This window comes from Manis pentadactyla, chromosome 17 (assembly GCF_030020395.1).
Source record: "Manis pentadactyla isolate mManPen7 chromosome 17, mManPen7.hap1, whole genome shotgun sequence".
NCBI classification, from domain to species: Eukaryota; Metazoa; Chordata; class Mammalia; order Pholidota; family Manidae; genus Manis; species Manis pentadactyla.
Window position 1 is genome coordinate 56346427 of NC_080035.1, and position 22183 is coordinate 56368609.

At 54.5% G+C, this 22183-nt stretch overlaps 2 protein-coding genes across 2 annotated transcripts; one reads left to right on the plus strand and one right to left on the minus strand.

Annotated features, from left to right (window-relative positions):
- Positions 1-472: 472 nt before the first annotated feature.
- On the minus strand, positions 473-8007 carry ZIC5 (Zic family member 5). Its single transcript, XM_036893747.2, has 2 exons — positions 5854-8007; positions 473-1659 (listed from the first exon to the last, which is right to left on the minus strand). The coding sequence occupies exons 1-2, from the start codon at positions 7361-7363 to the stop codon at positions 1217-1219; spliced, it is 1953 nt and encodes a 650-aa protein (XP_036749642.2). The 5' UTR covers positions 7364-8007; the 3' UTR covers positions 473-1216.
- An 8995-nt stretch (positions 8008-17002) lies between these two features.
- On the plus strand, positions 17003-21940 carry ZIC2 (Zic family member 2). The gene is made up of 3 exons (XM_036893748.2): positions 17003-18396; positions 20165-20328; positions 20510-21940. Exons 1-3 carry the CDS (start codon positions 17325-17327, stop codon positions 20840-20842), a joined length of 1569 nt encoding a protein of 522 aa, XP_036749643.1. The 5' UTR covers positions 17003-17324; the 3' UTR covers positions 20843-21940.
- The last annotated feature ends 243 nt before the right edge of the window (positions 21941-22183 follow it).

Consider the following 22183-nt stretch of genomic DNA (forward strand, 5'->3'; position numbering starts at 1 on the left):
CACGTGCATCAATGTTTGGTGATAACTATAAACCTTTTAAAAAATTTAATATGTGTATAGCAACTCCTTCCCCTCTTTTAATGTAAATCATACCCTTCACACACAGTCATTTTAAAATGGGACAGAGTTCTGTGTGCTCAGGTAGAAGAAATGCATGAAAATGCAGCTTCAAGCATTGAAAAATAAAGACTTTTTAAAAGGTTGATACAACAGTATAAAAGAGGGGTTGGCCCGTTTTAAAAACAACAGTCTTCCAAAAAAAATAGGCATATTGCCAACATCACACCTCCTTAGACTTGCCTGTTAATTTTGGCATCCCAAAAAATTTATGATCTAAAACATCTCTTTATTACACAAGCAGATTGGACACAGTAAAGAGGCATTATCTGAGATTTCAGATTAAAAAAAAATAGAGGAAAAAGAAAGCACTTGAATTTCTTATACTTTATCAAATATCACAGTTTCACATTGCAGCATCTTCTCTCCACTTTTGCTTGAACAATCACAGTAGCACAATATATGGAGATGTATTAAGGTTGCTGCATCTGTTTTTTTAAATCGTACAAGCAGGATACTGAAGAAATAATCCTGTATAAAAATACTGTTATGGTGAGACCGGTAATAAAAGAGCGGAAATTAAAAATTACAAGTATTAGAACTTAAAAGGTTTTTGTAAGTACTTTTGGACACAGGTACAGTCCAAGATCTGTTGGCAATGCAGCAAGTATGTGGTTACAATCAAGAGGCCTTTGTAGAATTAGGACCCAAGGAGGCGGCGAAGAACCTCCAAAGAAGCCCAAGTTATGGTGTCAAAGGCATTCAGGAGGCACTCCAGGAAATGCAGAGGGCCTTGACGCTGTGTTGAGTTCTGACTTAATGCTTTCTCTCCCCTTTTAAAGAAATATACATTGCATTGGCAGTGTGTATTCCGATTTACCTAATTACTTCACTCATTTTCCTTGGTATAATTTGTTCCCAGCCCTGTCCCCCTGCAATGTACAAGTGAGCTTGGTTGTTTTTTTTTTTTTTCTAAGGAAAAAAAAGCCCCAATATCTTAATTAAATTAATTAAATGTACAAACACCATAGGGTTTCATACTGAATAAATAGGGCTAATTAGAGTCGGTGGCAAGTCTGAGTCACAGGTTTGTCTCAGGCTCGACATTGTCTCAGGTTAGGATATGGTCCAAGGACTCCCACTTATTATACTAATAATTCTAATGTATCGTCCGCATAACTTCAGAGTTCCCATACATCTCCTCATCTTCAGACTCGGAAGTGGTTCCGTTGCTGGAAGGTGTGTGGAGGTGGCTGGGGGCCCCAGTGGCCTGGCAAACATACCACTCATTGAGGTTGGTCACCTGAGGGGATAGAGTGCTAGAGCGACTCCTGGCTGGGTCCAGCGCAGGGGACAAGGGGGCAGCCACTGGAGTCCCCACTGACGAATAACCAAGGGCTCCTGGAGAAGGCGGTGGGGACTTGCAATGAACCTTCATATGCTTCCTCAGAGAGCTGGGATGAGTGTAGGACTTGTCACAGCCTCGGATCTTGCAGTAGTAGGGCTTGTCGCTTGTGTGGACGTGGGAATGTTTCTTTCGATCACTGCTGTTGGCAAACTTCCTGTCACAGCCATCAAATTCACATTTGAAAGGCTTTTCCCCTGCAACCGAACATAGGGAAGGTCAAGAGTTGCTTTGCAGAGGAGACCCCTCACTTGAGAAATGAGGACTCATCGTTCCCATCCTCTCCAAGAGCACCTCCCGGTCCCACTCCTACTCGGAACTCCTATGTCCTGGGATGCAAACAGGGAAGGGACCCCTCAGAGACGGGCCTGGTGGCTCTCCTCAAACCTGGGCTTGTGAGAGGCGACATGTCAGCCCCTGCAGTGCCATAGGAGGCCTGGGTAGAAAGAGCAGAGCACAGTCCAGGATGTAACAGTGAACTAGGACCCAAATACTGGCATCCTCACTCCCCTCAGGGTCTGTACACCCCAAAACACAAGCAGATACCCCTGTCAAGATATATGCTGATAACATAGTGAATCCATGGCATCTTGCTGCACTGATGGACATTGACTGCATTGGGGTATGGGCGGGGACTTGATAATATGGTGAATGTAGTAACCACATTGTTTTTCATGTGAAACCTTCATAAGAGTGTATATCAGTCATACCTTAATAAAAAATTATATATATATATATATATACATGCTGATAAAATGATACTTCCAAAGCCACAGCCTGGGGTAAGAATATAAGAAATAGAGAAGAAAAACAAACATACACTAAATTAAAAGTAAACTGGGGGTTGTGGGTGCTGTAGAATTAAAACAATGGCATTTTGTTCCCCAGGATTCCACTGACTGGGAGGGAACAAAACAAAATCCTCTTCTCTTCAGAAATAAAGGGACCTGTGAAACACACAATACCACCACTAGACTTTTTATAAACCAGGGTGGACAGAGACTAACCAGGCTGTCAGCCTCTTGCTCTGAGCAGCTTTCTTCCCAACTTGCAAGGCTATTGAGGGACTAGCAGAACAGAACCTTAACAAACATTAATAGGACTACACACCTCAGCCAGAACCTAGCATTACCTGATGCGTAAGTGCACTTACTGACAGCTTTCGACATAGTAGTTCAAAAAAAGATGGACTATTTACCAGAGTCCTTTGGCCCATTGCCCGATTAAGTTGCTCTAACCACTCAAGAACACAATGCCTTTTATACAAGCTTCCTAGTTCAGAGTGGAAATGCTTAATAAGACAACCAGCAATTCAGCCACCCTACACCTTGGCATTAAAATGCAAAAAAGACAGCAGGTAACAGTTATTAGTTTTCCCTCTCACCTTAGTTATCTATGAACTTGATATATAAGCCCATAGTTGAACAAGTCATCTCATACATACTTGTTTAATAATGTTTTCTCCTCATATTTAAATGATTCAAAAAGCAAAGATAAATTTTTCTACATGTCAGCAGCTACTTTGGTGACACACAAGGGCGACCTTTTCCTTGATTTTGGATAGTTTATTTAGAAAAATAACTACTAAGAGCTTGCTGTCCGTAAAATTTGGGGTGGGGGGGATTTTCTTATAGAAATATTTCAGTGTAGTTTTTTTTTAATTTCACCAATGATAACTGTTTTAATGCCAGAGTATATTAGCACATCTGAGAGTAAGTATTCAAATACCTGGAATATAACTTACCCTGCCGAGGCATATTATCATTGTTTAAAAATGAAATTAGATACTATTCAAATATACATCCTACACTGATCTATAAAGAGAAGGGAAAACACAACATAACACAATGATGAATCACAACCTCCTCTGTAGATGAGCTGCAACAAAAACAAAGTTAGTCACTTTTAATCAAAACATGTTATTTGTCCCGATTTCTGCATTCTAATTTTAAGCTGGAAATAATACAACTTTCGTAAGAAAAAATTGTAATGAACCTTTTTCAATATGGAGGCTTAAGTAATTTTATTCACTCTATGAAAACGTGCAATGCAGTTGTTTATAGAGTTCTTATGTTTCTGTACATGCTGCACATCTCGGTCTGTGAATAAACGTTTGAACCCTGCTGGTCTGCCCCTGCATTGGATGAAGAGATGCAATTAGGTCCAGGGAAGGGAGACACGGAGTGCAAAGAAAGGTAGAAGTTAGGGATAAAGGAGGGGTGGAAAAATAAGCAGAAGAAAGAATGGGGGAAAGAGTTGCCCGTTTTCTTCAGGGGGTCTGAGGAGGGCAGGGACAATCTACAGAACTGCAAAGGGTGAGACCCCAGTGCTTACGCTTAACCTTCTGACAATCGGTCACACTTAGCTACTGGAGAGCTTTAGAGAAACGGAGGCTCGCCGTGCGGACTCAGGCCTGCCCAGTTCCCTCTCCAGGCGGAACCCCGGGCGGCCCGAGGAAGGCCACGCAGGGAACCAGGGGCGCTCGGGTCAGGAAGTGGGCCTTCCGGGCGGCCGTGTAAGGTCTCCCCGATCCTTCGGCTCCGGGATCCCAGTAGCCTCGGAATCGAGAGCGGCGGGGAGGGAGGGGCCCCCTGGACCCGGCGCTTCAGGGCCAAGCGGTCTGGGCACAGCCCAACCGCTGCGCGCGGGTCCGAGTCCGGCCGCGGGCGAGCCGCCCCAAGGGCTCGCGAGGCCCGAGGACCTGCGGGGAGCCGGGCAGTGAGTGCAACCTGGCGCGACTCGGGGCCAGAAAACAACGCGGCCCGCGCCTTGAGGATCGCCGAGCGGGGCGCGGCCTGAGACCAGGCCGGAGGGGCACCCGGGCAGTTTCCGGGCCAGCGCCGCCCCGCTTCCCGGGCGGCATCGGCCCTGGCTCCGGTCTACGCGGGAGGCGGGAAGGGCCCGAGGCCCGTGGGGCAGTGCTGGGCAGGAGGGCGAGCAGCAGGCCTAGCGGGCCGGGAGACTTCACGCCAGCTCGGGGGAAGTTTCCTTTTGGCTAAATCTTTAAGGCGGACTGACCCCGACTAGCAAAGGGCAGAGCGGGCGACCGCAGCCCTGAGCCACGCCGACTCGGTTCCCCCAGCAGGGCCCCCGGAGGCCCAGGCCACGGCCAGGCGCTGGGAACCACGCGCGGCCGCAGCGCCGATAAATCAGCCAAGGTAATTACTGGATGTAAACTCCTTACTTAAGTGTCCTCCGAGGGCTAATATCGTCTGTCCCTATAAATCTCGACTGCGCTGCGCTCGCCAGCGCTTCAGCCCAATGGGCTCGGCCGTTCAGAGGGACACGCGACCCGCAGGGGCCATCCCACTGCCCCGAGCCGCCGCCGCCCTCCTCGCCTGGGGCCGTGGCACCTCCGAAGGCCAAGCTTGGGGGTGGGGTGGGAGGGGTCCCCATGGCGCTGGGCACTTCCCCCAACTTCCACAGGGAAGGTCCGAACGAGCGCCAGGTACTGCACTTCGCACTGCCTTCCAACTGGAACTTCCCGAAAAGGGGAGAATTTCTTGGGCACCCTCTAGGACAAGTTGTGATAAAATGTGTGTGAGGCGCGTGTATGTAAGTGTGTCAGTGAGGACGTGTAAGTGAGGATGTATGAGGAAGCGGAGCTTGTCAGGGCACACGGGAGTCCCAGGAAGTGGAGGGGGGCGGTTGAGGGAATGTATGTGGTGTGTGCACGTGAGGTGTACGTGGGGTGTGTGACGGTGCACGAGTGTGAGTGTAAGTGTAAGTGTGTGTGGGGGCAGGTCTCTGGGGCCTAGGGGTCATTCCTTTGGCATTTTGCTCTCCGCCCCGGAAGGAACGAACCCCCTCCTCTCCCCTCCTGTTGGGTCCCCACCGACAAGGCCCTGGTGGCCCCCAAAAGCAGTAAATCCCACACGCCCCTGGCACGCCAGCTGCACAGAGCGCAGCAACCATCCAGGCACTGCCACCGGCTGGGAAGGGACGAGCCACCGGAGCGTCCCCGGCCCCCCTTCCCCATCGCCCCCCCAGGTTCCCGGGGCCGGGCGGATGGGGGCTGCCGACCGTCCTGTCTCCTTCCTGCTCCGGCTGCTGCTGCTTCTGTTCCGGGGCGGCGACGGCGGCGGCTGGAGCGCGTTGCCGGTCCCGACGGAGGGGTTGCGGGCGCGCTGGAGACTCCACCGTGTGGGAACCCAGCGCGGGGCCTGTGTGTGCTATCGAATTACTTATTCATAGAAAAAAAGGGGGGAGAGAAAAAAAAGAAGTCACATGTCCGGGTTATACGTATGCGAAGAGAAGCAGCAGAAGGAGGGAAAAACTAAGGCGAGCGGGAGGAGGAGGGAGGAGGAAGAGAAGCAGCGGCGGAAGCGGCGGTGGCGGCGCGGAAGGCGGCGGCGGCGGCGGCGGCGGCGCGGCCGGGGACAGACACCCACCTGTATGAGTGCGCTTGTGGATCTTGAGGTTCTCGGAGCGCGCGAAGACCTTGCCGCAGCCCGGGAAGGGGCAGGGGAAGGGCTTCTCGCCGGTGTGCACGCGGATGTGGTTGATGAGCTTGTATTTGGCCTTGAAGGGCTTGCCCTCGCGCGGACAGTCCTCCCAGAAGCAGACGTGGTTGCTCTGCTCGGGGCCGCCCACGTGCTCCACCGTGACGTGGTTCACCAGCTCGTGCATGGTGCCGAAAGTTTTGGAGCAGGGCTTGGCGCCGCCGGCCGGGGGCGGTGGCGGCGGCCCGGCCAGCTCCTCGGGGTCGATCCACTTGCAGATGAGCTCCTGCTTGATTGGCTGCCGCATGTAGCGCAGGAAGGCCCCAGCCGCCCCTGGGAGGTGGGGGTGGTGCTGGTGCGGGTGTTGCGCGGGCGCCGGCGGCGGCAGCGGCGCCGGGGGCGGCGCGTGGTGCTGCAGGTGGGGCCCCGGCCCAGCCGCTGCGGCGGCAGCCGCCGCCGCCAGGTTCAGGTTTAAGTTCACGGCTCCATAGCCGTGCAGGGCGGCTGCTGCAGCGGCCGCCACCGCCCCGTAGTGCGCATCCCCGGAGCGCGGCGCGAAGGGAGGCTCGGCGCGGCCGTACAGTTCAGCCGCCGCCGCTGCCGCCGCCGCCGCCAGCCCCAGGCGCATCTGGCCGTTGAGCGGGTGTTGGTGGCCGCCGGGGGCTCCCGGCGTGTCGTGCAGCGCGGGGAAGAGCGTGGGGCCGCCGCTGCCGTCCGGGCCCGCGTAGGTGCCGCTGGCCGAGATGAACATGCCGGCCGAGTGGGGAGGCGGGGCCGAGTGCTGGGGGGAGCCGGAGCGGGACCGCTGCTCCCCTCCGAGCGGGACCCCGTGCATGGCCGCCGCGGGGGCCGTGGCGGAAAGGTCCCTCCGGAGGACGAAGTCCCTGCTGTGGCCTTTGCCGCTGCTGCCGCCGCCGCCACTGTTGGTGGTGGTGTAGCCCGAGAGGGCAGGAGGAGGAGGAGGAGGGGGAGGGGGAGGGGGAGGGGGCGAAGGGGAGGGAGGAAGAGGAGGGGCCGAGGGCGGGGGCGCGGAGGGCTGCGCGCTGCGGGTGCCCCCGCTGCCGGGGTAGGTGCGGGTGCCCGAGTGCGCGACCGAGGCTGCAGCGCGGGCGGCGGCCGCCGGGGACTTGGCCTGGGAGGGAGGGCTGAGGCCAGGCGCGCTCGCCTGGGCCATGTGCTCGGGTCTGAGCGGAGTGCTGGCCACGCCGGGGTCAGAGCCCACGTCCCCGGGGCGGAGGTGCGCGGTTGCAGCGCGGAGGTGGGAGTGGGCGGGCGTGCTGGCCAGCGCCGGGAAGCCTGTCATATTCTGAAGCGGCCTGGCCTGAGCAGCTGCTAAATCCGCTAATCTCGGCGCTGGCGGGTTCCTCTTGCTCAAAGGGGGCTCCATCAGAACTACACAATAAGACCCGCAGACCCTCCCTGGGGGTACTTTTTTCCCTCTGCCCGCCTTCAAAAACATGTATGTATCAGGCTCTCTTTTAACTTCTTTGTCCTGGCTTCCTAACTCTGCTTATTCCTGTTCCCACTCTGTCTGTCCTCCAGCGATTGGCAGAGCGATCATCACATTTGAGCTGCTCAGGGGGAACCGGTATTTTGGAAATGGCACGGGTGGGATTGGAGGAAGCCGCATGATTGGCAGCAGCCACGGCTGCCCGATTGGCTCCCTTTCAAGCCCTCGGCCCAGCGGGGACCCGCCCCTGTGCTCGCGGCCGCCTTTGCTTTCCCTTCGCGCCGCCTCCTCCGCGGAGCCCCTCGTCCCCGCCTCCCGGGGGATGTCCAAGTTGCACTGACAGAAAGTTTACGCTAGGCCTGCGCGCGCAGCGCCCCGCGTTCCCAGGACGCGCCTCGCGGAGAGCGTGCGCCGGCACGCGGCCGAAGGGCGCCGAGCGGGCAAGGGTTCGGGACTCCCCCCAGAAGCAAGAGGTGGGGGCAGCCCCCATGTTCAAAAACCTCTGCAGCACCGCACGCCGCGGTTTTTCCGGCATCAAACACTTTGCACCACCCCGCTTGGAAGGCCCCCGGGCTGCCCTCTGCGGGAGGAGCGTGAACGCCTGGCATCTTACTTCCAAGAGGTGATGCCACAAACTTCTTTTGGGAAGAACACCCAAACTGCCCAACGCTCGCGTAGGGCTCACAGACAGGAGAAGGTATGAGGGAGGTTATTAAAGTCCTATTGGTTGCAAAACAGTTTGATTTGGCTCCGCAAAACACCAGGTGAGGTCAAATACTTCCCGAAAGGAACCGCTTTAACCCGACTTTTTAGCTCATGGAGTCCCTTTCCACATGATTCAAAGGCTTTGGCTGGAAGTGTGATCTCACCCACTGCTCATCGGTTCTAGATCTGCCATTTCCAATTAAATGCGGGGGTGGGGGGACCGGGAAGAGAAACACCCGGCCCCGATTCTAATTTTTCCCTTTCTGAGATACAGCGGCAGGCCAGGCCAAACAGCATCTCTCCAGAGTGAAGCAGCTAAATAGACAATGTCATTCAAGTAGAATTTCTTCCGGTCCAGAACGCACTCCATATGTGTGCCTCAGTTTCTTTGAAAGGACTACAAATTAGAATGGGTCCAAAAGATAATGGGTTTTAAAGTCAAGCAGTATCTTCGCTATCTATTTACTAACAAAATACCTTTCACCTTTATTATCGCTTTCTAATCATTGATCTCGCAGGAGACACGTCTTATTGGAAAACCATAAAAGCAGTTTAAAAGAAATAGGTTTCTGCATCGCTTTGGGGTGGGGGCTGGGAAATGTGGCATCCCCCAAACCTTAGGGTTCTTTCTGCCCAAAAGTGTCACTTCATTTTTTAAAGAGAAAGCATCTTTTAATTTTGTGATGTTCCAAGATGCTGAAAAATCAAGCAGGGTTTTTAATTTTCATTTTGCTGCCCTGCATAAAGTTACTTGTTTTTAAAAAAGTGGTAGATTAAAATTTCATTTTTTAAAACAGCTTGATTCGTTTGCAGTCCAAGTAAAACTAGACTTTATAAAGCTATCATCTGGGAGATGGTTTTGGGAAGTGAGAAGAAATATTTTCAAAAGAATTGATTCGAAAGCCCTATTTACATTGGTATGAACAACGTTTATCAGGGAACTTCCTGTGAGCCCTGGGAATGTCAGTTCTCTTATAAGACTGACAAAGACACTACTACAATCAAATTCCAAATGCGCTTCTTCTTTAAGCTTCAGTGAAGTTCAAATACAGGGAAATAAGGGCAAACACAACGAAAGAATTTTGGTAATACAAGATGGACATCTGTATTTGGAAAGAACGAATCCTTACACAATTTTCGTTTCAAAGACTTAAAACATCTCAAGACAAGCGAAGGTGGAGGAGCACGGATTATGCCATCTCTATGGAAGGTTTATGGAGAAAGCATCACATTTGCAATTGTCGCCACTATCTTTATTTCTTCACAGAACATTATTTCCTTTATTTTAATTTCTTGGTAGTGAGCGTCAGTACTTCGGTAATGGCAATGAATGTTCAATCTTGCAGGTTATAAGTAGAACCCCCCCCAAAAAAGAACGAATAAATAAAGAAAAAATAAACACAACCTAGCCTTTAATACGGTCTGTTGAGCATTTTTATTGTGCAATAAAATGGGTACCTCCACCCCCTTCAAAATAGCTTTTCCTCAAAATTATAACTGCTTTGTTTTATTGAATTGCTGAAATTTAATGGTTTAATGGGTGAAGGCATGAAAGCAAGGCTGTAAAAATGTGAATAATGGTGCAGGAGAGCCGTGCGGAATCTGGAACCCGCCTCCTTGTACAACTCTTGTTAAACGCAGCGTGATATGTATCTGTCATCGATTTAATATGTCTTAATTCAAACATAGCTCCCTGATCAATTTCTTTTTATGGAAGCCTTAAAAAAGAAAAGACATTCTTAGGAAATAATAGAGATTTGGGTGGTGACAGGAAAGAGGGATATTTACAAAGTGTGTTTAATGAATATTTGCAAATTTATGACCAAACCCAGACCCTAAAAGATAATTGACTCAGGTAAGTCGACTTGAGATGCTAATTCTTAAAAGAAAGAACTGGGAGCAAAATTTCAATCAACACCAATAAGGCGCCAATAAACCGCCTGCCAATTAAACCTGAGAATAGGCCTAGCTAGATGGTCATCAGGAAGGCTCGCAGTGGATTTCCGGGATTGCCTTTCTTTATAAAAGAGCTTTTTATTTTGTAGACGCGCTTTTTGTTATTGTGATGACCCGCCTGACCCCAGGTGCGCTGTTTCTTTTCCAAGCCATTTGGGAGCCAAATCAAACCCCCTTTAACATCCTGGGTTTCTCAGGACCCAATAACTGTCGCAGTTCCTAAATAAACACCAACAATTTTTAGGGCTTTGAAGATAATAATAATAATTCTTACAAACGGCGTGTTATGGAAGCCATTATGGCAGTTCTGTGAATTGAGCCCCGTGTTTTCACGGTGGTGCTGGTCCCAGGAAGGATTCTCAAAACTCATGTCCTTATCTATGCTTTTGCACTGGAGGTGCTCAACGTGGGGGCAGCAACGTGTTAATCCACGGAAATGCCCTTTCTAGGGTCAACAGGTGCTCTCGCAGAAGCATCGATTTCCAGACTTCTCGGCTGCACCCTGAATCCCAACCTCCTCCCAGCCCCAGAGGCATGAGGTAGCTGGGGAGGTACAGTAAACGCCCAGCTGGTCGGAACCCGGCGGCCACGCCGCGCTCAGCTGCCTACAGGCGACCGGGCCCAAGATGCGGCCGCCCAGGCTGGTGCTCACGGCGTCCCGCTGCGCTGAGCCGGGACGGGGGGCGGGGGACGGGCTGCGGCTCCCGGGTGCCCTCCACTAGTCCCTCAACGCAGCCAAGTTTCCTGGCGATGGGTATGGGCAATTAATAAACTCCAAGGGAAGTGAATTGGACATTTCCTGGCTTTTGAGCCTTTAATTGTCCTTGCAGCGGGGGTGGGGAGGGAGCCGGGGACGGTGGGGGTGGACAAGAAAGGAGCTTGGGGTCCTCCAGGCTGCCTTTTATTGCCTTGCGATTGCCTCCCTGCTCTCCTCCCGCGTAGTTTTTGCGAGGGCGGCCTCCTTGCAGAGGGCTGGGTGCCCGGCGCGTTTGGAGCGCCTAGTGCCATCTGGGCCCTGCCAGTGACAGGTTCAAGGGCGGACAGGGTGCCCCGAGCACCTGAATCAAAGGGTTTTTGAAGCCCAGTCCAAGGGCGCCGGTGGGTGCTCAACGGGGAGGAGGAGGATCACTAGCAGACACTGGAAAGAGGGAGGCCGTGCCTCAGACTTCTCTCAATCCCGGGCAAGGTGGGCAAAGAAGCCCGCAAAGCTGCATTTCAGTTGAACTTTGTTGTGGCCGGAAGTAATGAGGACTTAGGGTTCAAGAGCTTTTCCCAATTCCAGCTTGCCTGGAGTCTAGGCAGGGAGGTACCCGGCGCCCGCCTGGCTTGCACTAGGCAGCGAGCGGGTCCCCACCCACCCGCCCCAGCCACCTGCGATCCGACCCCGTGGGAGATCCGGCCCCGGGGGCTTGTCTGCTCCGAAGAGCCGCGCGTTTCCGAGAGCGCCTATCCGAGGATTGCCTGTTCTTCCCGCCACGGTGAGCTCCCGCTGAATCCTCAGGCTCCACGGATACTGGGGGGCTAAGAGTAATCAAGAATGCGCCCCTTGCTAAAGTGTATGATCCCTGTCTCAAGGACATGAACTTAATGTGGATTCAAAAAAAAAAAGCAGAAAATTGGGGCCGAGTGGTGCTAGTCGGACGTTAGATTGGTGGTTTGGGATAGTCAAGAATTGGACCTATGCCATGTGCACCTGGCTGACCTTGGTGCTTATAAGCCCTTGAAGAATTATGGCTCTCTTTACTTCCCCACTACTAAAAAATAAGTTGAGTAAAATGGACCTGTCAGCAAATATTCTCATTTGGTTATCAATCATTTTTACCCTCAGACATGGGGGTTGTTGGAAAATGGCCTTTGACCCATATCTGACCATTAGGACTGGTACTTTCTTAGAAAATGCCTAAATGTTGTATTTTAAAATGTGCTTAGAAGATTGAAACAGGAGCCACAAAACTCCTTTATGTGTTCACAGTTCATGTAACCGTCCAATATTTATTTATATTGGCTCCAAGACCTGCTTCTCCTCTTCCTCATTTTTTAGCCTTTACGATGTTTTTCCATGGGGGATAAAGGAGAAGCAGAGGTTGTACGTTTTTCTTTAATCTGAAATTTTGTGGGTAGTTCCCCCCACTGCCCACCCCTTCCAATATCTACACTTCAATATTTGAAAAAGCTGTTGAGGTAAATCAAATAGTGACACGTTGATGGATTTACTTGTGTAAGCAATATGGTTGACATATGGCATTGTTATTTATGAATGACAGCATAAATTGTATTACAAAGTCTATTGCGATAATACTGCAGTTTATTGGAAAGCTGCTCGCCTGACACTGGTATTCAGCCTCCCTGGATGTAGTTCACTTGGGAGCCCACAGGATAATGGTCCTCCAAATAATTAAACACATTCATGCAACCTAATGCCTCCTATTTTTTTGGTTTGTTTTTGTTTTTGTTTTGCAGCAGTAGAAACACACCCATCAGGAGAAAGGGGACAAAGTAAGGCCAATTCATTTTCTTCCTTTAGCAAAATTGCAACTGCTGTCACATAGAAATTTCAGCTACTACTTTTTTTTCTAAGTCCCTAATGACCAATACACAAACATTTGCATCCCTATCAGTAAACTGCTGGTGAACATTAATTTTATACAGAGACTTTTTATAAACCCAGTTACATAACAGTAAATTTTAACTGTAGGATGAAGAGAAGTTCTTTCAGCAGACTGGAGAGGGCCTTATCCTATGACAACCTTCCCACCTCCACTCGACCTCCTCCTTCTTGAAAATGGTATTTAAAAGTTACAGCATTGGCTGAGATTTTCACGATTTCCCTTTTTTTACATTACACTGCTCTAAAGCTCTGACAAAGAACTTTTGTTCTAGGTGGGTTTTACAGAGGGGGCTCCTCCACCACACATGTCCTTCACCGGTCAGGGGGCGCCCAACCCAGGAGTGGTTGAGGGGGCTGAATCAATGGGCACCTGCAACTTAATATCCTGTTGATGATCTTGTTGAATTTATGAGTCTGTGATAAAGAGGATGGTGTTGAAATCCTGTGAAATCTTTTTCCTGGTGTGTATAGATGGCTGATTGCACATTTGTTTCTCCTATCTCTTCCCCCATTTCCATCCTTTTCTTCAAGAAGAAAATGAAAAGTCTGAGTGGTATGGTTATGGAGTTCCTACTTTCCAATTTAAAGGTCAGTTTTGTTTGCTTGTCTGCATTTGCCTTCTCCTGGCTAACATCTAGGTGTGTGTGAGAATATGCATACATTGTTTTTTGGCATACGTACACACAAAATACTCATCGCTTTGCAAAAGGAGTCAGACAACCGTTCACAGAGGCCCACGAACCTCTGCGAGGTGCCCTGTGAATGGGTGGCCGGGTGTTTGGTGGGTTTTCTGGTTTGGGGAGACACCTGAACTCTATCGCACTGCCACTCCCTCCGCTTGCGGGGAAATGCACCGGGCCGCCATGCGGGGCCACCGCAGCAGCCAGCACGAGCGGACGCTCACCAGCTCCAGGCTCCGGCCCCGCCTGGCTCAGGCTCCGTGAGATCGCGAAAGAACAACGTTGGAAAACTTACAAGGAGGGAACGTGTCTACCGGATGGAGACAGCCGTGGGCCCCGCGGGTCTGACACCGCCCCAGCGGGCCCGTCCAGGGACCTGTTGAAAAACTCGGTTCGCTCGCACAGTGCGGAACTCAGCTCGGCCGGTCTTTTCTCTTTCGCCAAGGAACTAAGTCTGTTTTGAAGCAATGACTCTGAAAGCCTTCGCAGGTTTTTTTCCCCCTTCCCTTCTTCAAAGAAAGTAATAGGAAAGAGAATACTGGGTCACGAGGAAGAGGGGTTTTGCGGTTTGTAGAGAAATACAACAGTTCTGAGAGGGGACGGCGACGTGACTTTGAACTTGGCTCAGCAACTCTGTCCGAGGAGAAGGAACTGGAGCCGGGAGAGGCCGGTGCGAAGGGCCCGGCCGCGGGGCTCGGCGGGCCTTGGGGCTTCCGCCCGGTCACCGGGCCTCGCGGCCGGGCGTGCGGCGCCGGCCGAGCGAAGGGGAGCGCGCGGAGGGCCGAGGGGCCGGGCAGAGCGAGAGGCCAACTTGGGGAAGTCTGAGGACTGGAGGGGGCAGTGAGGATTTCTGGATGTGCAGGATTGCTACTCTCCGCAATCTCTAAGAAAATACTTTCCTTTGGAAGCATTTTGGAGTAAGCTTCTCCAATTATCGCCCCCCCCCTCAAATTGATGAATAAGGGGAACAAACGTGAAAGGCCATGCGCGGGGCAGTTTGTCCCTGAGTCGGAGTAGTAGGGCAGCCTTTTTGCCGGGGTATTTTCTCTTCTCTCAGGTCCCTCTCTGCCCCGGGGGGGCACTCTGGCGTTTGCCTCCCCCCACGCGTCCCCCCGGGCAGAGAGGTGTGTGGACACACGTTTCCTCCCTTCGGTGACGGCGAGAACCTCCTGCCTTCCTGGCGCCCGCCCGGGCTTTCGGACCGCACGCCCCGGCCGGCCTCCCTCCCTCCCTCCCTCCCTCCTGCCCACCGCCAGGGCAGGGAGGGCACAGGGCCCCGAAGGCCCGGGGCTGCGGCCAGCCCCGACCTGCAGAGACCCGCTGAAGCCTTCAGAAGCTGCTTCCGCGGCGCGGGAGCGCCCGGGCCCTGCCTGCAGCAGCGAGCTGGAGTGGTCTCCTCGCGTTTTTGTTGATTCCATTTCAGTGTGAAATTTTGAACTGCATGTGGATCGTTATATCTTTCTTGAATTTGTTTCCACTCCCAGAGACCCGTAAATAAAAGCAGCTCTCCACGCCAGCTAGGCGAAGAAAGGTGCCGGCCTCCGGCCGTCCACTCACACCTCCTCAGGCCCCGGGCCCGCCGTCCCCTCTCCGGTTACCTCCGGAGCTAGAGCTTGTCCTCGGCGGGGCAGGGAATGTCCGCACCCGCCAACCAGGGGTCCGGGGGTGGCCGAGAGGCCCCGCCGCCGCTCGGTGGAGGGGGTGGGGGTGGTTCTTCGCTCCCGGAAAAAGTGCTAAATACCTGAAGAACGCTTGATTCCTACCAGTTCGGAGGCTTCTCCGCGGGAGCGAAGCCTGACCCGCGGCCAAACTCCAGCCTGGGCCTTGCTTGGCCGCGCGCCTCGGGCGTCCCCACACTTCCCACCGCACCACGGCAGACGCCCGGGCTTCTGGGCCTCCACCCAGAGGGTGACACTGTCTTTAAACGACTTCCAGACAACCCCCTCCCTCGCGGGGGCCGCTGCCCAGTGTTTACTGTTGTAATCGGAGCAGGACGCAGGCGGCCGGGGCAGCGGAACACGCCGAGCTGAGGGCGGGGGCCACGGGCTGGGAGAGGGCGGCGTCTGGCTGAGTGTCCAAAGTGGAGGACGGGGTACGGCTGCCTGTACCTGGGCCCACCATCCTGCACCTGTGTTTTCAAGACCACAGAGCAAGTTCACAAAGTGCGTATGCGGTGCGGGGGTATCAGCGAGCGTGTCAACCGGTCAGGAGCCCGGCCCGCCCCTCCCCGCGGCGCGCTCCCGGCAGAGCCTCCAGTCTGTAGCGATCCGGCGCCCGCAGCCTCCCGCCCCGCGGCCAGGTCGCTAGCCACGTTCTCCAGCGACCTGGGTGACCACTTTCGGCCGCTCCCCGGGAGCGGTTCGGATGCCCGGGGAGTCTGTGGTCTCTGCGGAAGGACGCGATGCAGGGAGCCAAATCCTCCAAGGGCGCTGTGACCCCCGAGGCCCGGCCCCGCGTTACGCCAACCGCTTGCCTCCGGGAGCGCGGCGACTGGCCCGGCCCTGAAGGCACAGGGCCAGGCGCGCAGGATGAGAGCGGGAAGCCAGCCGGTGGCCGGGATCAGCGGCGGCCGGGGCAACCCGGAGCGCCGGGGGAAGGGGGCGGGCCGGCCGCGGGGCGGGGGCGCCGGATTGACGGGGCGACGGCGGCCAATGGCGGCGACGGGAGGGCGGGCGGGGAGTGAGCGCTGTTAAAGGGGCGGCGTGACCTGGAGACCAGGCCTGACGCGGGAGGGAGGGAGAGGGAGACCAGCGCGGGAGAACCGAGGGCGAGGGGGAGGGGAGCGGAAAAGGAGGGGACAAAAAAAATAAAAGGCTTTGGCAGCGGCGGCGCCCACTGAAATAAACAGAGGCAGTGGCGAGGGAAGCCCCCCGCGGCCGGAGGGGGGAGCCGGCGGTGGCCTCTTTGCGCCTGCTCGGCCGCGGACTCCGCTCGGTCCTCGCGGGTGCTGCCGCGCGCTCCCAGCCCGGCGGCCGGAGCGGGCCGGCGAGAGGGAGGGAGGAACTGGAGATCACTTTTTTATTGTTACTGTTTTTCAGGCCGGCCTCCCCTCCCCCCCTCCCTCCGCTCGCCTTCTCCCCTCCCACAGCCCCCTTCTCCCCTCCTCCCCCGCCTCCTCCTCCCGCACAACTTAAAGAAAGAGGGAGCGGCGCGGCAGTTTCCTTCATCTGGGGGAATTCGTGGCCGCCGCAAGTTTACCACGAGGCGCAACCAATGCCAAGCGCGGAGAACGAGAAGGGCTAAGGACCGCGGTCGCGGCGCCGAACAATACCCGCCGCGGGCAGGGCGGCGCGAGTAGGGCCGCGGGGAAGAGAGAGCGGCCGCCAGAGCAGAGCGCGGAGAAGGCGCCGGGTCTCCGCCCGCCGCCCCAGCGCCCCCGCCGCGGTCAGGTGGAGCCGCGGGCGCGCCGGGCCGGCGCTCCGATCGCGGACCGAGTCTCCGTCCTCTCCTCGCCCGCGTGCCTGGCCAGCGCACAGCCGCCGCACTCCGGCACCGTGGCGCAGCCGCTGCTGTGATTCCGTTCTGCGGGCACCGCTCGGCGCGGCCGGGCTCGGGCTCTGCCGGGCGTGTGAGCGCGCGCGCCGGTGCGCGCAGAGGTGGGGGCCGCGGCGCTGCGCTCGCCCCCCGTCGCCCCCCCTCTCCGCTGCACTCCCCGCGCCGCCCTCCCGCGCCCTCCTCCCCTGCTCTGCCCGCCCGCCCCCGCCGCAGCTCCTTTAATACAGTTTGGTTCTCCGCCTGGCTTTGGACTCTTCTCCACCTCCTCCTCCTCCTCCCGCGCCTCCTCCGCCGCCGCCTCCTCTTGCTCTCTGCGCCTTCGCTCGGAGGCCGGCAGCCCGAGGCAGATCCAGGCGGCGGCGGCGGCGGGCACTGGAGCGCGGCTCCCGGGGCTGAAGCCGCCACCACCACCGCCGCCTGGGCTCGGAGCCCGGCGGCTGCTGGACGCGCCTCGAGCGGGGCGGGACTGGGAGCCGAGGAGGCGCGGGACTCGCAGGGGCCGGCGGGGCGGGTGGTCGCGCTGGCCATGCTCCTGGACGCGGGGCCGCAGTTCCCGGCCATCGGGGTGGGCAGCTTCGCGCGCCACCATCACCACTCGGCGGCGGCGGCGGCGGCGGCGGCCGCCGAGATGCAAGACCGCGAACTGAGCCTGGCGGCGGCGCAGAACGGCTTCGTGGACTCGGCGGCCGCGCACATGGGCGCTTTTAAACTCAACCCGGGCGCGCACGAACTGTCCCCGGGCCAGAGTTCGGCGTTCACGTCGCAAGGCCCCGGAGCCTATCCCGGCTCCGCCGCAGCCGCCGCTGCAGCCGCAGCTCTCGGGCCCCATGCCGCGCACGTCGGCTCTTACTCTGGGCCGCCCTTCAACTCCACGCGGGATTTCCTGTTCCGTAGCCGCGGCTTCGGGGACTCGGCGCCTGGCAGCGGGCAACACGGGCTGTTCGGGCCGGGAGCGGGCGGCCTACACCACGCGCACTCGGACGCGCAGGGCCACCTCCTCTTCCCCGGTCTGCCGGAGCAGCACGGGCCTCACGGCTCGCAGAATGTGCTCAACGGGCAGATGCGCCTCGGGCTGCCCGGAGAGGTGTTCGGGCGCTCGGAGCAGTATCGCCAGGTGGCCAGCCCGCGGACCGACCCTTACTCGGCAGCGCAGCTTCACAACCAGTACAGCCCCATGAATATGAACATGGGTATGAACATGGCAGCGGCCGCGGCCCACCACCACCACCACCACCACCACCCTGGTGCCTTCTTCCGCTACATGCGGCAGCAGTGTATCAAACAGGAGCTCATCTGCAAGTGGATCGACCCCGAGCAGTTGAGCAACCCCAAGAAGAGCTGCAACAAAACTTTCAGTACCATGCATGAGCTGGTGACCCATGTCTCCGTGGAGCACGTCGGCGGCCCCGAGCAGAGCAACCACGTCTGCTTCTGGGAGGAGTGTCCGCGCGAGGGCAAGCCCTTCAAGGCCAAATACAAACTGGTCAACCACATCCGCGTGCACACCGGCGAGAAACCCTTCCCCTGCCCCTTCCCGGGCTGCGGCAAGGTCTTCGCGCGCTCCGAGAACCTCAAGATCCACAAAAGAACCCACACAGGTAACCGCGGGCCGGCACAGGCACTGGGCGCGGAGGGGAGAATGGTTGTGGCTGCTTGGCTGGGAGAAATGCGCGGACCGCCAGCCCCTGCCCTGGGATGGGAGGTATTTTTGTGTGTGCGAGAGAGCCAGTGGCTTGTTTTTGTTGGAGAAGGAAAGAGTATTTTATTGGACTGGGGTTTTTCCATGTGCGGAAATTGAGTTTTAAACGCTCAGGGTAACATCAAGTATATGCTTTGAATGGTGGTCATTCTTTGGTTTGCTCAGCCCGGGTTAACAATTTCCGCTCTTTAAAAAAGAACCACGAAATAAAACCCCTCTCCAACCCGGTTCCCGGGAATCGAGCCTAGAGAGGATTTTGCCAGTTGGTCTCAATGTGCTTTTCAGCTCCGGGTGTGTTTGAGTGGGTTGTGTTTTCCCATCTATTTTATTCGCGGTCCAAATGTCCTTCCCGGGGCTGTTTCCCATTAAATGAAATTGGTGTGAGTCGAAGTTGTAAAACATTTTTGGTTTCTAAAGTGTTTATAAAGTTCATCCCGGTGTGGGTCTCGGGGCTTTACGGTGGGTTCGCAGTAGTTTGTGAAATTCTCTAATGCGTACCAGCAGGTTTGCATTCCAAACCTAGACCAGCAATCCCGTCAGCGAGAGCCTAGGCTGCGCGGCCCCTCCGGGCAATCGCGTGAGAAGAGAGAGGCGCAAAAGAACTAGCCTCGCGCCTCATAGATTACTCATCTATGACCAGGTCCCGCCAAAATCGTGCCAGACGATTTCCTAAAAGAAAGCCAAATGTTTTAGCAACTTAACCCGTCAATATTTACTCCGAAGTGGGGATGCGCCAGCGGCCTATTGTTCTCTTCCGGGAAGGGAGGGAGCCGAGGTGCCAGACAAGCTTTTAACAAGGTTTAAATTTGAGAAATTTATTTGCATGAAATGCTCGCTTTCGAGTCCTGTCTTGAGCGGATGTCTTTTAAAAAACAATTTAGGTGCTAATGGAATTTAACGTTGAATGGTCCCCTTTCCAAGTAGAAGGATGTTTGAGTTCTCACACCTCTAAATGACTACAAGCATTTGGAATTCTGGCAACAGGATGCAGGGACCACCAGAAAATAAAACGGAGAATTTGAAAGCCTTTGCTAACCCTGCCACCCCCACAGCCCCAGCCTGTGTTTCTCTGCAGATCGCTTGATACTGCCTTATATGTAATATTTATCTTTTACCCAAGTTATATTAAAACACTGGAACCGAACCTAGAATTATAATTAGTTTAATTTGCAGAATATTGGATGAAAAATTCTGGCTCAGTGACTATCCACAGCCCGGTCCCCAAACAACACACAGCAACTCCAAATGTAATTGCCTACTGGCCCCAGAGAGAAACCGACAGCAGCCCAGCAGCCTGTGTGATTTTGATAATGCCCCAAATATTTTGTCATAATAACAGCTTTTCCATGGCACACCACTTAGAAGCTGCGAATCCAAGAAGCCCTATATGAAGGCAGGCAGGGCCAGGTGCTACCCCAGATTCATTATAATTTTGAAGATACAGTCGTCAGTCAGGAAGAAAAGTAAAATGCCAAATAAATAAGGACTGGTAGGTGAGGAAGGTGGTTAATTGACCTCAGTTCTGCTGCGGAGGGTATCCAACTTGTTTAAGGTAACCCTTCTCGTCCCTTTTTCCTCCTCTCAGTGGCCTTGACCCTCCAGGGCGCGTGGGGATTCTGGGGGGCGTCTGGGTGTCAGCAGCAAGTACCCGTGTTTGCCGTCCGCAGGGGAGAAGCCGTTCCAGTGTGAGTTCGAGGGCTGTGACCGGCGCTTCGCCAACAGCAGCGACAGGAAGAAGCACATGCACGTCCACACCTCCGATAAGCCCTATCTGTGCAAGATGTGCGACAAGTCCTACACGCACCCCAGTTCGCTGCGGAAACACATGAAGGTACCACCGGGGAGGCCGGGAGGAGCGCTAGGCGCCGGCCGGCCGACATCAGCCCTGGACGGCCTCTGCCGGCCTGGGAAGGCGAGGGCAATTCTGGGGGGGCCTCCCCCCCGGGCCCGGCCCCACAGCAGCTGCACTCACACCCAGTCCCCTTTGGTCTCTCCTGGCTTTTGTCTTGCAGGTCCATGAGTCCTCCCCGCAGGGCTCCGAGTCCTCCCCAGCCGCCAGCTCCGGCTACGAGTCGTCCACGCCCCCGGGGCTGGTGTCTCCCAGCGCCGAGCCGCAGGGTAGCTCCAACCTTTCCCCAGCGGCGGCGGCTGCGGCGGCAGCGGCGGCGTCCGCGGTGCACCGGGGCGGAGGCTCCGGCGGCGGCGGCGCGGGTGGCGGCTCCGGCAGTGGCGGCGGGGGCGGCGGCGGGGCGGGCGGCGGGGGCGGCGGCAGCTCTGGCGGGGGCGGCGGGACAGCCGGGGGCCACAGCGGCCTCTCCTCCAACTTCAATGAATGGTACGTGTGAGGGGCCGGGGCCTCTCCCCCTCTCCCAGCCCCCACCCTGACGGCGAGCGTCCAGGGCACCCCTGTGACCGTGTTGTTAAAATTATGAATCTGATTTTTATGATGATAATTTTACCAGCAGAAGGATTTTTAAGAGTTTTTTAAAATTAATCTAGGCATGAAAAGCTAAAATATCCCTTCCAGAGTCTTTGAAGCTGAAAACAAAATAAAAAATTTTAAAAACAAAAACCCGTAAAAAATATGGAACCAAACCCCCTTTGCCTACCCCGTGCCCAGCTTCCCCTCCTACCCCTTTCCCACTCCCTGACAAACTGTACATAACGGACTCCTCCTTCCTTCTCCGAGGTGGTTTTAATGGCTTCCTGGTGTATAGAAGTGTGTCCATTTGTAACTCCGGATTGCGTTCCTCCCTGCCTTTCTTTCCTTCCCCAAGTGATGGGCTTTTTTATTTTTATATTTTAGTTTACCTGGTTTCTTTTTAAGTAATGTGGAAGAAAATGGTTTATTTTGTATTGTGGTATTGAATATTGTGTTCCTTTTTATGAGGCAACTTGATTGTAAACTTCATGCAACTATAGACTGGAAAAAAACGAGCCGTGCCAAAGTCTCCCTTCTGTTTCTTCAACACACTGATCCACAGCGCGCGCGCGCTCACATGCACACACACACACACACACACACACACACACACACACACACACAAAACCACCACCAATGCTTGTGAATGTATCTTTCTGTTAGCTGGGTTTACATGTGATGTTTTAGTGCTTTTTGCAAGTTCAATTTGTTAGTTCCTGTATGAAAGAGTGTTGGGGGTGGGTGGGGGAATAAACGTCGTGCTGTTAGCTTTTCCGTAATAATACCCTTCTTTCTGTAAATATCCGTTGCCATATTTATCCATTTGTAATTAAATTATGGTATTAACTTGCTACAGAGGAAACAATATTTATAAAGAATGTTTCTTAACTATAAATATGTACAATTGTGGGCATAAACTGTTTCAGATTTTTTATTTGAAGGTTTTAAGTGGTTTGATCATTTCTTGTGATATGTTTTGAGAGTAATGCATACAGAAATATAATAAAATGTGTTGAAACTGCATGAACATAATATTTTTTTCTAGCAAAGTTTTTGCAGAAAATGGGAAGGAGGCAGCTTGAAGGTATAGATCTGCTACTGGAATGAGTGGGAGGCACTAATTTATTTCTAGGGAGGAAGGTGTGTGAATGCATGGAAACCTAGCCAAACTACGCCTTTGGCCGCAAGTCTCAAAATTATTTTCTATGTCCTTTGTTTTGTAGATGAGAGTGAATTAAATTTTTGGAAAGCCCCTGTGAGGGAT

Bases quoted from the DNA above. Each gene is read 5' to 3' on its own strand.
- ZIC5 (XM_036893747.2), bottom strand. From the start codon at position 7,363: ATGTTTTTGAAGGCGGGCAGAGGGAAAAAAGTACCCCCAGGGAGGGTC. The intron at 1,660-5,853 runs GTGGGTGTCTGT...GTTCGGTTGCAG, and splicing joins CCACAAGCGCACTCATACAG to GGGAAAAGCCTTTCAAATGT.
- ZIC2 (XM_036893748.2), top strand. From the start codon at position 17,325: ATGCTCCTGGACGCGGGGCCGCAGTTCCCGGCCATCGGGGTGGGCAGC. The intron at 18,397-20,164 runs GTAACCGCGGGC...TGCCGTCCGCAG, and splicing joins CCACAAAAGAACCCACACAG to GGGAGAAGCCGTTCCAGTGT. The intron at 20,329-20,509 runs GTACCACCGGGG...TTTGTCTTGCAG, and splicing joins CGCTGCGGAAACACATGAAG to GTCCATGAGTCCTCCCCGCA.